This window comes from Hydra viridissima, unplaced genomic scaffold, assembly GCF_058129835.1.
Source record: "Hydra viridissima isolate aposymbiotic clone 2 unplaced genomic scaffold, HvirCarnegie_v1 scaffold_8, whole genome shotgun sequence".
Taxonomy (NCBI): domain Eukaryota; kingdom Metazoa; phylum Cnidaria; class Hydrozoa; order Anthoathecata; family Hydridae; genus Hydra; species Hydra viridissima.
Genome location: NW_028324307.1, coordinates 1,042,191 through 1,058,876, shown reverse-complemented (window position 1 = coordinate 1,058,876; position 16,686 = coordinate 1,042,191). Strand labels below are relative to the sequence as shown.

Genomic DNA, 16,686 nt, shown 5'->3' with positions numbered 1-16,686 from the left:
TTGAAGTAGCATCATCATCTTTATAAACCCTTTTTCATACAATTTTAACAACTTGAAAAGAATTTTGGCGGAGGAAATAATTTATTTTTTCGTAATTAGTATTGTTACATCACAAAATTTGTATGAAATAATAGCTATGCTGGTCGTTAGACAGTGCTTTACAATAACTAGTTTTCAATTTCATCAACAGTTTCTATGTTTAAGCTTTTATATATTTCCTTATCATAAAAAAGTGATAACTACATCCACGCTTCTTTTATTTCAAATTATTTCTAAAGTTAAAAAAAATCAACTTGCGTTCATTTTGTGTTCAACATGAAGAAAGACATTATTGAAGTTGAGCTTAATGAAAACAAGCCTGACTTAAAGCATTTAGATGAACATTACAATGATTATCTAAACAAGGTTCTGCCCGATGATCTACACCGTGGTGATGTTGTCTCTGCTAACCGGGTGCTTGGGTACTCCGATGCAGTCATGGCAACGTGCGCAACTTTTCTCGTAATACCGATCAAAAATTTAAAAGAAATGGAGAAAGATCAAAATCTTTCGGAGTACATTTACAACATTCGCACAGAGGTTGTCATGTTTTTTTTGGGGTTCATGGTTGTCCTTACTATTTGGGAAAACATGAATGTGAGAACAACTATTATCAAGCGAGTGGATGATTTTATCATTGTTATAATAACTTTGGAACTATTAGCAACAACTGTGCTTCCTTTTTCGTTGGCTCTTCAAGGCCATTTTCCTTATGAAAAGATTTCAATTATTGTTACATGCAGTGTTTTAGGATTTATTCAAATCTTGGACGCAATATTGATCCTCTATGCGATGGCAACACCGCAAATTCTTCACATTGAGTTGCAAGCTTGGACAAAAACTGACCTAGCGAGGTTTCGAAACGTGTTTATTGCAAAACCAGTAATAAGTTTCATTTTTGTAGCAATAGGAGGAGTATTTTGTTTAGTACATTATGCTGTATCTTGGGGATTGGTTGCCATTCTCACCATAACGCCTCCCATTATGAAGCTTTTCTTTTACATCTATCGACGAAAAGGTTTATCAGTGAGAAAAGAATTGCAGCCGTTTTACACTTATTTTTTAAAAGGTAACATTTCAAAAGAACGCGTTGAGGTTATGAGTGATGCAGCTATTGCTATAATTGCTTGCCTTCTTATACTCGATATTACGGCAGAAGATTTTCCATCCAGAAGCGACGTCAGCGAACACGGTCTGAACTTCGTGCTAAACCACATGAAATCCGAATTTTGCAAGTTCCTTACCACTTTTACCATGGTTTCAATCCTGTGGTACATTAACCATACTGTTATGCATTTGTTCAGCACGATATCAACTGTTACACTGTACCTGCAAAAGCTGTTTCTTGCGTTTACATGCCTCTCACCAATAGCTGCAAATATGGCTCTAAAGTTTGCAACAAAGGGTAATGTGAATTCGAAACATGGTATAAGATTTGCAGCGATGATTATATTCTGGTCGAGCTTATCAAACTTTTTCATCTTACTGTACGGCTTACTGATGCAAAAGAAATACTTGCATAAATGGGCGGTTTTTGGGAACGTTAAGGAGAATACAATTCAACAAGTCTACACCCTATTTAAGGTATTAAACGTACCATTCTGGTCTTTGCTTTGCACTCTTAGTACTCTGGGTTCTCCTAAAGTGGCCCTTTATTTTTTATTCGTTTGTTTTATTGGGAGTCTGGTCTCATTTTTCCTCGCGAAACTGATTTTTACAACCCTCATCGGTAAAGAGAATTCTTCTAGAATTTCGAAACCCAACGAAAACAGCGCATCACGTGAAAAATAAATGAAAGTTATTCGAAAAAGAACAGACTGTGTAATATTTAAAACTAAAATGTAGACATTTTTTTAAATACAGTTTAAATACAGTTGTTTTATTTTTTTAGCAAAGTAAACTTCTTAACAAGTCTTAAATACTTACAAACGTGAAATTTAATAAAAAAAAGTTTTTTTTTACTCAATAAAAAAAACTTTCAAGTTGTTTTTATTTTTAGAATTTTTTAAAATTTTTTACCTTTAATTGTCCCAAAATTTATTGATTTTTTAAAAAAACTTTTTTTTATTTAACTATATTTCTTTTCTTTTTTTTTTTTTACTTCCCCATTGTTTTCTCGTGACGCAACACCATTGAATTATAGCAACAACATCAAAAATAAATTATGGTCATTTGAAATAAAAGGTTCCGATGGAAAATTACAGCTATATTTACACTTTATGAGTCGGTTTTGACACTAAATTTTACATTGCCGAGTTTAATAAGATACTATTAATAGGAAAGTATACAGGAAGAGGCATGACAAAAATCATTCATAAAACTTCGACTTAAAAACTTGTTGCATGCAATTTTTTCAGTAATTTATTGTTCATTATGTTGTATATTTAAGATATTTTATTATTATTCAAGTAATAAAAATGAAAATAACAAAAATGCTAAACAAAAATATAGAACCTAAAGATAAAAACTTAAAAAAAATGCGCTGAACAAAATCTAATTTAAATAAATTATCATCCGTTAATTCTACCAATTTATGTTTTAGACATTTCATCAATAATTTATGGCTAAATAAATATACTAAATGTAAGTTTCTTAAAATATTTTTGTTACTTATTTATGCTATAAAGTAAATTCTTTAGTATGAAGTAATTTATTAAGCTAAAAGAAAAAAAATGACGCTGTACTTCAAAAACACCATTTCAGCACATAAAAAAATTTTGCATTAAAAATCAAATTTTGATTTTTGCTCCTAAAACCAGCTTTTTTTCCTGTGGTATCCCTCAGGAGCATGGGTGCACCATAGTCAATTTTTTACAATATTGCTCAAAAATTTAAAAAAAATTAAGTATCATTTTTGAAATTAATATTTTTAAAAATTTGTTTTTACTTTAAAATACGCGAATTTATTTTTAACGAGTATTTTTTTTTTTTTTTTAAATAGAAGAATGCAAAATAAAAGAAGGGCTGATGATGAATTAGTTTTTTAAAAGCCTTGAACTGATTTTACTCTAACTTACAAACCAAAGTTCCTCAGCATTTAAAATAAGCTTTATTTATTTTGAATTTACCAACTGTCTTTCTTATACGCACGTTATGCGCAATCAAACTGCCTAATTTGCACGTTATGCGCAATCAAACTGCCAGCCATTAAAATTGGAATTTTATGTAAATCTTTGGTCATTGAAGCTTTTGTAATTTTCTTCAAAAAGCAGGAATCTGCGGAAAATTCATAGTACAAACTTAATAGTTAATATAAATTAAAAAAATTATCGTTTGATATTGTTTAAATATTTTACAGATTTGGAAAAAAGGTAAAATGTTATAAATCTTCTGGTAACCACTAAAAATATTGTTAAAACAAAAAAAACTAATAGCCAAATTTCAGTTTTAAATGACACACGAATAATCTGTTACTCAAAAATGCAATATTTTATTAATTTAACTATAAAAACTGGGTTTTATTTAAAAATATGCTAGTTTTGTTTCATAAAATGATATGGCTTAGTTTTTACTGAAATTTAAGGCCGACAAGCACAAAAGAAATAACTTTTCTGCAGAGTTACAATTGAAAACAAATACAAAGTATGGTAGGTGGGTAAGTCAAACGAAGGATGAGGACATTAATTAAAATGTTACTACTTTGCAATATCTCATTACTTTTCCTAAAAACTTACTTATTTGTAAAAATGGCATGAGAGCTAACGCTGCACCAAACTTTTTAAAGTTCTTTTTTAAGCTTGCAGCAACCAAAATAAATAATTACAAACCAGAGGATAGCGATTTCCGTTTTACCTAGAGTTAAAAATGCAAAATAAATAGTGACGCCATCATTTTGTTTTTAAATCAGCAGGCATTTACTTGTTTAGATAGGCATTTGTCGTGATGGAATCATGCCAATATTTTTAGAAGTACACGTATTAAACACGGTTGAAATAAGTAAAACATTTTTTCTTTATAAATGTTGCCCACCAAAGACAAGTAACATAAACAGCCGATTTAGATTATTTAAATAAAATGAGCCATTTTTCTTACATTGTGAGTGAGAATATTGTTGTATTTATCTTTCAAACGCTTTTTCCCCCGGCATCGCATTCAAGACGACCTAGTTAGTATATAATAACGTCGCTTCTTTTCATTTCTTTAATTATTCTAAGAACCATTAAAGGTTTTCTTCCATGAGAAATGTTTCCACCAGGCCGCATATTCACCAAACTTTCGTAACTTTTGCGCAGCTCAACTAATGTTACGGAAATCGTAAGTTTACTATTTGGTATTCACCAATGTTTCGCAGCGTTTCCTTAAGGTGAGTTTCCACTCATCCATTTTAGCTACGGGAAAGGGAAAGAGATGGGAAAATGAATTACATGAGCATGCGCAGTTTGTTATTTAATTTTGAAAATTTATCACAACGCACGCTCACGTAATTAACTTTTCCATTCCTTTCCCGTAGCAAAAACGGATGAGTGGAAACGCACCATTAAAGTTAGGGTTGCGCAAGTAGCGCTGAATTTACGCAAAAAACTTACGAAAGTTTTTTTGAAAAGTTTAGTGAATACCGCTTTTACAGTTTTGAACTTACGACAAACTTAAAAAGAAGCAAAGAAAGCAAAAAAAAAATTTAGGGAATGCGCACCCAAATCCCTTAGAAAAACTTTTACCAGTGACAATTAGATCATTAAGTTGTAGCGATAAAAAATTTTATACTATACTATAGAATGAACAGCATTTTTTTTTTTTTTTTTTTTTTTTTACAGCGATCTTTTGTCAACACAATAAGAAAACAAAAACCGAAAAAATCTTTTCTTTTTTTTTTACAAAAATATTTTTTACAAAGAAATATAAATGCAAGAAAAGCACTTTCAACATAACAAATGTATCAAAATCTTTTATCAACCTAAGTACATATTTATTCCGATTCATGGTTGTAACGATTAGCTAAAACAAGAATATAAATCGTCATCATTCTCATCCTCGTCGACGTCATCATCATCATCATCATCATCATCATCATCATCATCATCATCATCATCATCATCATCATCATCATCATCATCATCATCATCATCATCATCATCATCATCATCATCATCATCATCATCATCATCATCATCATCATCATCATCATCATCATCATCATCATCATCATCATCATCATCATCATCATCATCATCATCATCATCATCATCATCATCATCATCATCATCATCATCATCATCATCATCATCATCATCATCATCATCATCAATCATAATAATAAAACATACCATTCTTTCTTTCATTAACATCAAAATGAAGTTTTGCTCCAACATAAAATATAACAGGTAGAAAGCAAAAGAAGCATGTAATAGCAATAACAGAGTCGAGCTCCTTCACAACACCATCAATACAACTATAATTGTGATTCCAAAGCTGTCTTATTTTAGCAACCTTAACAAAAATTTTAATTTTTTTAGGTCATGGACAGGATTCTTATAATAATTATATCAAAAATATTTATTATATTATATGGATAGACAATACTAAAATCTGGAACCTGATCATAGGTTCTTTAATTACTTTTGTTAAAACTTTAATTATTTTAGAAAGGTAGATAACTCAGCTGAGATAATAACAGACCATTTAGTTAACCATTTAAATTATCTTAATGTACAACACTTATCTTAATGTACTACACTTAACTTAATGTATAGCACTTATCTTAGTGTACAGCACTCATATAAAACTGTGGAAACTATAGTTGGCTACAGTACCAATGTGAACACAGGATAGGCAGAAGGATTGATTTAATGGGTTGAGAAGGAGCTGATTAGAAGTTTGGAGTGTTTGTGACCTACACACTGGGGAGTTAAAACTAAAAACTCTTATTTTATCCCTAAATAGCACAATAGAGTGACAACCATTGGATTACAGGACCACTTATTAGGATATTACACAAAACAACACAAATTTAAATTAATCTCAATGTCTGCTTAAAACTTCTAAAGCAACCCCCATCCTTCCTTTAATGTTAGTATCAGTTTTAGGTATGTATTAGAGAATACTTTTGAAAACTCACATCAACCAGTAGAATCACATGAGTCTTATCATACAAAATTATTAACAACAGACAAAGAATTTGGAAAACAACAAAAAAAAAAATTCAGGATTTCACATTATAAAGAACAAACCCAAAAAAATTACTTCATAAGCCATCCCCTTTTTAATTGTAGGGAAGCTACAATTGAAAAGGTGAGGGCTTGTGAAGAAATGTATATTCAAAAAGAATCTATTGAAGGTTTTTTTGCTCATTGAAGAACTGATTCTACCTTAGATCAGAACCCTGTGATAGAATTTCAATTAGAGAGCTGCATAAAAAAAAAAAACTGTGATCAATAAAACAGGAAATAAAACAAATTACAATCCTGTCAATACAATCTAATTTTTTGATGATATGATTAGACTTAATGGTATGCCTAGACTTGATATGTCAATACAATGATGCAATTAACCACTGAACGGATCTTAAATTTTGATTATACTTCTGATCACAATAATCATGCTTGTGTAAACTACTTTTACAACAAAAAAATATATATGTAAATTTATAGTTACTCACCGCAGCATTTATATCAGCACACCAAAGTGTTTCACTATCTTCTTGATTATCTTCGCTATACTTATACATTTTTAGAACTTGTAGAGAAACATTTGAGCATTTATTGCAGATGTTTTTTGAAGTATTGTTGAATGTTGCACTCTTGTTCAAAGCTGAATCAGGTATTGGACTCTTAATTGCATTTTAAAAACAAATAACTACAAGGAAACTTTTAGAAAATATAGCATTACATATATTAGATTTTATATATATATATATATATATATATATATATATATATATATATATATATATATATATATATATATATATATATATATATATATATATTTATACAAACTTTTATGGAACAAAATAAAGAAAAAAAGCAACAAAAAATTAGGCCAAACCAAAATGACTCAATAAATGAGACCTTGACTCATCCATTCAACCCCAAATAAGTTTGATTGGAATAAAATCTGTTAATCAAGCTATTCAAGGCATTAAATTTATTTCATTTTTCTTAAAAAAAAAATAAATTTGAACCATGCTACACTTTAGGAACTTTATATTAGTACTTTGACCTCCATCAAGATTAAAGCAACCCCAAACGCTGACATTTCCACCACCATCATTCTTGTTATGAGTAAGTAATTGCTATACTTTCTTGATTTATATCTCTATTCTATATATAATTATACTGTAACTATACATTCATTACTTGCTTCTATGGTAAACCTCTCCTTTATCTTTCAATTCAAACCTATTACTGAGGGATTCAGCATTGATTTTTTAATGGCTGCATATGGGTCATTGTTTTTCCTAGGTAAATTGCTTCATACTGTATTTGTAGAAACAAAATTTTCATAGGTTTTGCTAAAGTTTATTGTATGTTCACAATAACTTTCCCTTTGACTAGCTCTTACTTGACAAAGTATAAGACTGTTTTCACATTCAATTCATTTTTTTGGACCTTCTGGTCCCAAATGATGTTGGAAGACACATATTTTAAATATTTTTTAAATAAATTTCTCATAAATTGATAATCTTCCTGTTTGGTTTTTATTGCTAAAACTGGAGTCATCTTTTATATTCATAAAGAATATTTTATGATTGATTAAAAAGAATAGTGATAGTTTCAACAGAAAGTGGTTCATGTGCTCAAAGTTTACTCACTCCTAGCATTGATAGAAGAAAACAACATAAATTTAATAGTCAACATAATTTAATGAGTCAGCTAGCTTGATTACAGGATTTGAATTCAATTGAGCCTATGCAAGCTTAGTCAGAAAAAAATATTAGTCAAAGGTTCATAACTTTAAATTACTAAAAATTCTTAACGAGCCTTATTTTTTCCAAACTATATATACAAACACACACACATGTATGTGTAAATACAAATATATATATACATACACTATTACATTACTATTAAGTCAAGAAACAGTAGAAAAACTTTAACCTTCACTCATGAAGTTAGCAAAATTTTTTGAACAAGATAAAACCAAAGTCTGTTTTTGAAATAATTATAATTTAAATTCTAAATTGACTAAATAAAAACTTAGCAATATACATATTTAAAAAAAGAAAGAAAAAGTTATGCAGTTAAGGAATAATTGCAATCAAAAAACAAACAAAAAACACCAAATACTCAATATTTTATATTACCAACATCCAGATAAGCATAAAATTTGTATAACTTCTTCAGGGACCTGCTTTAAATGCTTGGCAGCTTACATATTTGACTTCCCTTACTTCAATACACTAAGTCAAGACTATTGCATGCCAACCCATCCACATCAACATTTTGGTCTTGGGACCAAAATTTTATTGTGTGACAAGATGCATTACCTTGTTGATAATTGGTAGAAAGACCTAATTCTTACAGGAATTCAAGCAACTATAATTCAGCAATGGTTAAGACTTTCAAAAGTTGCATGTAGCCTCAATTTTTAAAGTTATTTTGAACAAACATTGTTGACTAATCAATTTAGATCAAGTTAGCTTGATTAAAAGTCAATGAGCTAATTAGATTTTAAATTTAAAAAACTTGCTCTATTCATGAGTTTGAAAGTTAAAATTTTTTAAAACTTCCCTGCTTTACTTATAGACACCTTTTGATATTACACACACTATATATTTATACACACCTTTTGATATTACTTACACTATATATTTATACACACTTTTAATATTACACACACTATATATTTATGCACACTTTTAAGCAACTTTAGATACCTCAACTGAAACATTTTGGAAACATTTCTCAACTTCATTGTTTAAGGCCAGAAACTTCTCAAAATCAGGTGAGAGTGTTCTTGCAGTGTTATGAACGTAGCACTCTAATTAAAAACACTTTATAAACTTAGATAAAAAAACAAAAAGTATTTTAATTGTTCAAAATTTTTTATCTAAAAGTAATTTTTAACAGATCAAGTAATAAAACAGTAGATTGACTACATAATATGTTAAATTCATCAACAAAACTGTGTTATTTGAACAATATTACATTGGTCTCATCAATTGTATTAATGATTAAAAAAAAAAAATTTTAAATTGTCTGAATAAGACTTATTTTTAAATTATACACTTTTGATTATACTTAGGACTTCTCAAAGAAAATGAGAAGCCTAATGATTAAGTTGCAACTCCAAACAAGTTGGTGGAAAAAATCTGTTTACAGAAAAAACAATTTGAATTAAATTATTTAAATGAAACTTTGACTGTTTCAGAATTACTGGTTTAATTTAGTTACAATGCTAAAAAAATGTTGATATAATAATGCTATGAGCACTTTTGCTTCTAACTTTTCTCAATAACACAAAATTATTTAATTCATCCATGAATTGACTGAAAACAAAAATATAAGATTTATATATGATGTAACTTACTCTCACAACCTAATGATTTCCAAGTTTTATCTTGAGCCTGGAGAATTTCTGTTATCACTCTAAACTTTTTATTTGAATTAGCTAACCAGCTGCATTCGTTTATCAAATTTTTATAATATAATTGCAGCATATCATAAATTTTTGCACATTGAAAACAAACTTTCATAGCATTTATATTAAGTATAATACATTGTGTCATGTTTGCCACTGCATTAGAAAATTTTTCAGTAGAAAGTTCACATGAATTCAATGATGGCTGAATCACAGTAGCACTTGTAACTGAGATTATAGATGTTGTAATATTCACTATTGCTTTTGAGGTTTCAAATGTATAGCTTGAAACTATAGCAGGATGTGTTTGAGATATATTTTGTAACACTGTAGAGAATATTGGTGATGAAACCAAATTTGATGTATAAGTTGTTCTTTCAGAACTTAATATTGATTTTTCTGAAGCAGCACCACTAGATGGTAAAATTGTAATTGAACTAGTATTTTTAGCAATTAACATAGAAGCAGCAGAATAACTGCTTGATAATACTTGATTGGAAGTAAGTGTTTTCATACTTGTAAATTGACTGCTTAATGATTCATAATAGTTAGTTATAGATAATAGTTTTGAAAAGACATTATCACTGGAAATTGACGAAGAAGGTAATAGTTGAGAAGCAATTTGAGATTGGACAACACTAGGTAAGTTAGAAGTTAGCATAAATATTGATAAATTATGGAAAGAACTGTTAACTTCAAAAAATGAGGATTTCACAGAGTTATTAACTGAAAGTGTACTATAGGTACTGTAGACACTCATGCTATTCCCAGAAGATACAGTTTGGTAGGATGCTGATGAGACAGTAGCAAAAACACTGCTAATACCAGCAACTGTCGTAAAAACTGTAGACTTTTTTGTAAAATCAACAAAAGATGCTGAAGTATCGTACAGAGATGAATAACTCGATATTTCTTTATCTGTATAAGAATATAAAGTATTGGATATTTGATTGAAAAGAGAGGATTTTTTTTCGAACAGTGTAGTATTAGAGTCGACTGTTGCTTCAGCATAAATGTTCGTACTTTCAGTATTATTTTTGGGTGCACCAGCAACGAAAGCAGCAGACTTCATAAAAAAAAAATCGAAAAGGAAGTATATCATAGCATAATTAAATATTAAACTCATAGTTCTTGAATAATTTTCTTTTTTGGAATCTAACCCATGCTTTTAAAACGAGTATTAGCTCGTTAAAAACACGCCATTATTATTGTTTATTTTCTATGATTTGCGAGTGAATTATAAAGGAGATTATTATAACCATTTAAAAAAAAACTAATGTTTTTAAAAGACTAATATTTTTCATTGAGAGTATATCTCCGTTATATTAACAACACTCCCCGTAAAACGTGAATTGAATTTTAAACACTTACAAGGAAGTTGCAACGTTTAACGTGTAAAATGTCAAGGGTAACAATATACGTGAAGGTAAAATATTTTATTGAATTATCGAAAATTTTTTATTCATCCTCGAATTGCCCCTTATTTCATTTGAATAAAAAAGAATATTGACGTTCTTATCCATAGCTACTTTAGTTTTGGAAATAATTTTATCGAACTTTTGTATGCATTATAAAGTAAATATCTGTTTTTTTTATTAACTGCCCTTGTAAACAACCTTTCGTAACCAACTTCAACCTGTTTAAATTTCATTAGTAATAACTCAGAAAAACATTTAAAGTAAATTGGAACCCTTTTTTTTTAAAAAAAGGAAACCTTAATTATCAACAAAAATTTTTGTAAAAAGTGCAGTTAGTCTACAACTAATTTGTTACTTTTTTAAATTTCATTTAAATGTATATTTGAAAAAGTTTTAGGTATCTAGGCAAATATACTTTAAATGCCAAATTGCCTTTATTTCTATATATTAGATAAAAATGCATTAGGCTTTTATTTAAGAATGAAATAGTAAAATTTAGTATGTTAAAAAAAAATATATATTATTATTTAACATGAGTATTTACATTTGGGCTTTTCATTCACCAATGGTTATTTTACTTAGTATGTGTTTAACAACTTAAAATTAGGTACTCTAGTAATCAACAGTTAACTGTAAATTGATTTTAAAGTTTTAAGGGAATATGAAAAAATATTTTTAAAAGCAAAATCTCTCTTATTTTTAAATAATCTTTCCATTTGTATATATTACATTGATAAAAAAAAATCCTGCATCTTATGTGATTTAAATTTTATGACTTTATTCTGTTATTTTTAGAGTACAAAATAAATCTTTACTTCTGTTTGACACATTACTAAGTTTTCATTTCAAAATTGAAATGTACATATTTGCAATATTGACAATATTTTAGAATGGCATCATTTGTGTATATGTGTTACTATTTTAAGCATTTAGAAGACAAGATTAAAATTTTTGCTTGGTTGTTAAATGTATACATATTGTTAATCAAAATTTTAATTGTAATGTTAAAGTTTGAGTAAAAACTATTTTATGAAATAAGAATTTACTTAAATTAATGATTTGTTAAACAACTTTTGGTCATAATAAAGAAATTTTATTTTACTCTATGCAAAAAGCGTCCTTTATTTATATTATCTATACACTATATGAGAGACTATCAGTTTCTTTTCTTTTTTTTTTTTTTAATTTTTGATATTTTTAATACTGCTACTGTATTATTGTTTTTATCATTGTTTAGGCAAATGCTAAAGATGGGAAGGGTCTCGGAGACTGTCCATTTAGCCATCGTATATTGATGATAATGAAGCTAAAAGGAATTGCTGGTGAGTACATACCTGTGCATATGACACCTGTTTCACCAATATTTAAAGACTTCTGCCTAAATGCTGGTATTCCTGTAAAAGTCCCTGTTTTTAAGCATGATGAATATGTTGTGTATAATGTAAGTGATATTGTCTACTATATGGATAAAGAATGGCCTGAACCTAATCTGAAATCCACAAATGTTACTGCTAATACAGTTGCTGATCATCTATTTACAAGGTTGGTTTCTATAATCTTACTTTGGGGTTTTACCTTATCTAAATTTAATAAATGAATTTCTATTCATTCTAATTTAGATTTGCTGGCTATATCCGCAACAAAGACCCAAATTTAGATGAAAAACTGCAGGGTTCACTATTAGAGGAGTTAAAAAAAATTAACAACTTTTTAGGTTCTGCTAACTCTCCCGGTAAGTACTTAGATGGTGACACATTGAAACACCCTGATTGCGATGTCTTGCCAAAATTACAGCATGTCAAAGTAGCTCTGAAAAAATATAAAAATTTTGAGATTCCTGAATATTTGTCTGATATACACAAGTACATGAAGGATGCTGCTGAAGACCCAGCATTTAAAACAACATGTCCAACTGACGAAGCAATTATTGAAGGATGGAAAAAGCATTTCTTGTGATTCCATGTTTACACTTAAACATACAGCTATCACTTAATACAAAAAAACGATGCTCTAACATCATTTATGTTTTGTTGTTCGTTTAATTTGGTATGAAATTGGAGTATAGTGATCCGACTCATGTTTTTTTTGTTTTTTTTTAAATATGTATCTCTGGAAGGGTAAAGATGGTTTCTGATTTAAAAAATTTGCACACAGGCAAGTTTTTGTACAAATAACATTTTTAAACTAAAATTTTTTTTCTATATAAAATATATACGTATATACAACTATGGTGACAATGAAGAAATCTTTATTTAACAGTTTTTATTTCTATCAGCTATAAAAATATAAAGTTTTATGTTTTGATGTATTTTTGAATTTGTTTTTACTATATTTGATATTTAAACAAAATGGGAATCTTTGTTAACATATCGTGTTAGTAAAAAAGACTCTAACTGCTGTATTTACAATGTGTCAGCGATATATTTACATTATCATTGAAGAGATAGCTTCTAATATGGATAAAAATCATTCTTTTTCTTCTCTCGGACCTCATGGAGTTACTTTTTCACGATTATTCTTTTAGAAATTATTCAACTTAACCAATATCACCTACTTAAGAGATGTTTGCTGTTTGATAAATGAAACCAATTTAAACTCGTCATTTGTTAATCATCACCCACCTAATGCAATTACGAAGTATCGGTTTGTTCTCGTTCATTAAAACTATTTTATAAAAGATAAAATCTCTATTCTGTGTTTTATAGTAAAATATATAAGAATAAGTTCAACACATTTTCTACGCAAAATGAGTGTTGTTATTAGGGGCCAATCGAAGAGTTCTTTTAAAAAACTTTATAGACGATTTTTAAATTTTGTAGATGACTTAAAAAATTTCTGGAGTACTTTTTTTCTCCTAAAAAAAAAAAAAACATGAGATAATTGCTTGTAAATCTCGAAGGAGAAATAATTCTTCAAAAGCATAATTTATTGACAAAACATTTTCTTTCTCTTAAAATTAAGCAAATTTGACTACGGTGAATTTTTAAATAAAGTTTTCAATTCTGGCATTTTCTGGTAAACCCCCTTTAACTGATCACTCTTCCCTCACCTCGTATTAAATCAATGATATTAATTTAAAAGATAAACACTAAATTTTTTGTAACAGCCAAACAACAAAAAAGTAATGTAAGTAGAGAGATTTGATCATGTGTTTTACAAATATTTTTTAAAAAAATATTTTCCCACGAAATGTAAAATATTCCAAAATAAATTTGAACAAACAAAAAAGTTACGTATTTCCTTAATAAAAGATTAAAGTACTTTGTGTTACAAAACAAGCGTAAGTAGAAATGTATTAGACTTATAAGAAGAATATTGAATAATAAACAACGACTATTTGAAAATAATTATAGGTTTCATAACTTTTTTAAAAAATTATATTCATTCCAAACTTTTAACTGAGAGCCTCCCGTCTTGGAGCGATTGTTTTAAAATACGCCATTAAGGGAGTTGCTTATACTTTGTTGAAAACACTCTCAAAGCATGTGAGATCCTTCACTCGACTTCTATCAGCTGTCAGCAGCAGAAAGATCAAAACTTAAAAGGAACTTCTCAAATTTATAAGGAAAATTGCACACATAAAACAAATAGACGCTCCTCACAAAAAAATCCAAACACGCATCCACTACACTTAGTTACTAGGTTCATGTGTTCAAACTTTATCCGCGCATAGAGAAAAATAGCATGATAAAAACACTTCAACACAATTTTTCATTTATTGAAACTTCAACGCAATTTTGGATAATTAAGAGTATTTTCAAAGTTATTGATATTTCATACAATAAGTTTGGCTATACAAAAGTATAATAAACCTATATGGTCATATAATCAGGATTTACGACCGGATTTGAATAAAGAGAGCCCCTAAGCTATTTCACTTTAGAAGCCCTTCCACCTCCCACTTTTATTACTTTTTTTAACTAAACAACATAATAATAAAATATTTCAATACTTACAGTGGGGTGCCAAAATAAAACCACGCTGACATTTTTTTTCTTTATTTTTAAGTTAAAATGGATATTCAAGTTGAATTTGTAAGGCAGTAAACAATACAGGAAAGAAGAGGTATGTTTTTATCAATACCTTTGAAAAAAATAGAAATATTGGGCACATTACATAATTTAGAAAACAGCTGACTGACCAAGAAACCGAAAAAATTGTTAACGCTGCTGATCAAAGAGCCTCTCAAAAAAAAAAAATCACCAAATTTTTTGTCGTATAATTTTGTCGTAAATTTTGTCGTATAATTTTGTCGTAAAATTTTGTCGTATAATTAAATTTGAACCTTAGAAACGTCTAAAAGTGGATATCTCGAATAGCATTAGCTTAACTTTTTATTAGCGAGCAAACAAAAAAGATTCTAATAGTGCAAAAAGCACTTAGATTGGACATCACTCCAGATAACTTTGGCCTACTTGGAGCAGTGGGCAGAAATTATCTGGAACTATGAATCTCCCTATGTATTGTTTTACAATTGTAAATCTTTTAGCAAAAAAACTAGGAGATGGTTTCAACCCTCAGACTTATAAGGCAAATGTCAAACATAACAAAATGTTTATATTTTAGGTTTGTTTTAGCAAACATAAAGCTGTAAAACTACATCGGATCAATGGAATTACGGACGCTGATGTAACAACATCTTGGTTAATTGACTTAGATCTTTTTATAAAAGAACTTTTTCCCCACGGTGACAACAGAATAACAATCTCAAGCTTACAGCATGGTTAAATTAAAGATATATAGTCCAAACTGATATAATTTTTGCCTTGGCCAGCACGTTTTTTGATTTAAACCTAATAGGAAACCTTTGGTCTATATTGGACAGAAAACTACAGATCACAGGCTGACAAATGAGGAAGAAGTGTTTAAATTCCTCACGACAGTTTGAACGAAATTCCAGTTGCGTTATTAATACAACTTGTACTTAGCATGTTTTAGAGATGTGCAGAAAATGTGCATAAAAAAAAAAAAGGATAATTAAATGCTAAAGCTCCTTAAACTAAAACTTTAAAAATAATTTACAACTTTTTCCTTCTACTTTTAAGTATTCTATTTTCTTAAATATTAAATCTAATAAATAAATAAATAAAAATACTTCTATAAAGTTAATAAGGTTTAAAATGTTTTTTCTTAAAGTTTATTTTTTTAAATGTGACATTTTTTTACTCCTCACTGTATGATAATATGTTAAACATGTCGTGATAAGAATATTCTTTATAAAATCTATCATTTATATTAAAAATTTTTATAAAAATAATTGTAATTTATGATTAATTTATGCAAAAATTAAATAACTTTTATCAAAAAATGTGGTAAAGATGATAAAAGGAAAAAAAAAAAAAAAAAAAAGAGGAGAAAAAAATTAATTTAACGATTTGAACCAAATTTAATTCAAATAAATTAAATCCATGATCATCGATGCATGATATAAATACACAATATAAATACATGATCATCAATAAAAAAAAATCCAAATGTAAAAAAAGAAAACATGAAATTCTATGATATTAAATTTTATGTATGTCATTTTATGTACAAATGTTAAGAATTCATTCAATCCATTAGAGGTTAAATACAAATTTGAATTTCTCAAAAACAAAAGAAGAAAATAAAAAATAATTTCTTTTTAATTTTTTCAAACAAAATCTTCTATAAGTTCGTCAAAAATCTTTTCTTCTGAATCTCATTTTTGATGCGTAACAGACTTAAG

General features: G+C 28.3%; 3 protein-coding genes across 4 annotated transcripts; 2 read left to right on the top strand and 1 right to left on the bottom strand.

Annotated features, from left to right (window-relative positions):
• The first annotated feature begins 315 nt into the window (after positions 1-315).
• Positions 316-1,830, top strand: LOC145186995 (endosomal/lysosomal proton channel TMEM175-like). The gene has a single exon (XM_080063300.2). The coding sequence runs from the start codon at positions 316-318 to the stop codon at positions 1,828-1,830; it is 1,515 nt and encodes a 504-aa protein (XP_079919426.2).
• A 3,007-nt stretch (positions 1,831-4,837) lies between these two features.
• On the bottom strand, positions 4,838-10,833 carry LOC145186497 (uncharacterized). Of its 2 annotated transcripts, none has more exons than XR_016454976.1 (5): positions 9,508-10,803; positions 8,855-8,958; positions 6,635-6,786; positions 5,304-5,466; positions 4,838-4,974 (listed from the first exon to the last, which is right to left on the bottom strand). XR_016454976.1 is itself a non-coding variant. In XM_090095918.1 (5 exons), the coding sequence occupies exons 1-5, from the start codon at positions 10,682-10,684 to the stop codon at positions 4,946-4,948; spliced, it is 1,644 nt and encodes a 547-aa protein (XP_089952044.1). In that variant the 5' UTR covers positions 10,685-10,833; the 3' UTR covers positions 4,838-4,945. The 2 variants fall into 2 exon arrangements, 1 of the variants encoding a protein (XP_089952044.1); XM_090095918.1 differs by having other exon boundaries at positions 6,635-6,805; positions 9,508-10,833.
• A 9-nt stretch (positions 10,834-10,842) lies between these two features.
• Positions 10,843-13,442, top strand: LOC145186502 (chloride intracellular channel protein 1-like). The gene is made up of 3 exons (XM_090095919.1): positions 10,843-10,984; positions 12,214-12,518; positions 12,596-13,442. The coding sequence occupies exons 1-3, from the start codon at positions 10,958-10,960 to the stop codon at positions 12,930-12,932; spliced, it is 669 nt and encodes a 222-aa protein (XP_089952045.1). The 5' UTR covers positions 10,843-10,957; the 3' UTR covers positions 12,933-13,442.
• Positions 13,443-16,686: the final 3,244 nt, after the last annotated feature.

What these genes read in the sequence shown, in the direction of transcription:
- LOC145186502 (XM_090095919.1), top strand. Translation starts at nt 10,958, where the DNA reads ATGTCAAGGGTAACAATATACGTGAAG. An exon ending in GGGTAACAATATACGTGAAG is followed by an intron (nt 10,985 to 12,213) that starts GTAAAATATTTT and finishes ATCATTGTTTAG; the next exon opens with GCAAATGCTAAAGATGGGAA. An exon ending in GCTGATCATCTATTTACAAG is followed by an intron (nt 12,519 to 12,595) that starts GTTGGTTTCTAT and finishes ATTCTAATTTAG; the next exon opens with ATTTGCTGGCTATATCCGCA.
- LOC145186995 (XM_080063300.2), top strand. Translation starts at nt 316, where the DNA reads ATGAAGAAAGACATTATTGAAGTTGAGCTTAATGAAAACAAGCCTGAC.
- LOC145186497 (XM_090095918.1), bottom strand. Translation starts at nt 10,684, where the DNA reads ATGAGTTTAATATTTAATTATGCTATGATATACTTCCTTTTCGATTTT. An exon ending in TCCAAAATGTTTCAGTTGAG is followed by an intron (nt 6,806 to 8,854) that starts GTATCTAAAGTT and finishes AATGCAATTAAG; the next exon opens with AGTCCAATACCTGATTCAGC. An exon ending in GTGCTGATATAAATGCTGCG is followed by an intron (nt 5,467 to 6,634) that starts GTGAGTAACTAT and finishes ATTTTTGTTAAG; the next exon opens with GTTGCTAAAATAAGACAGCT.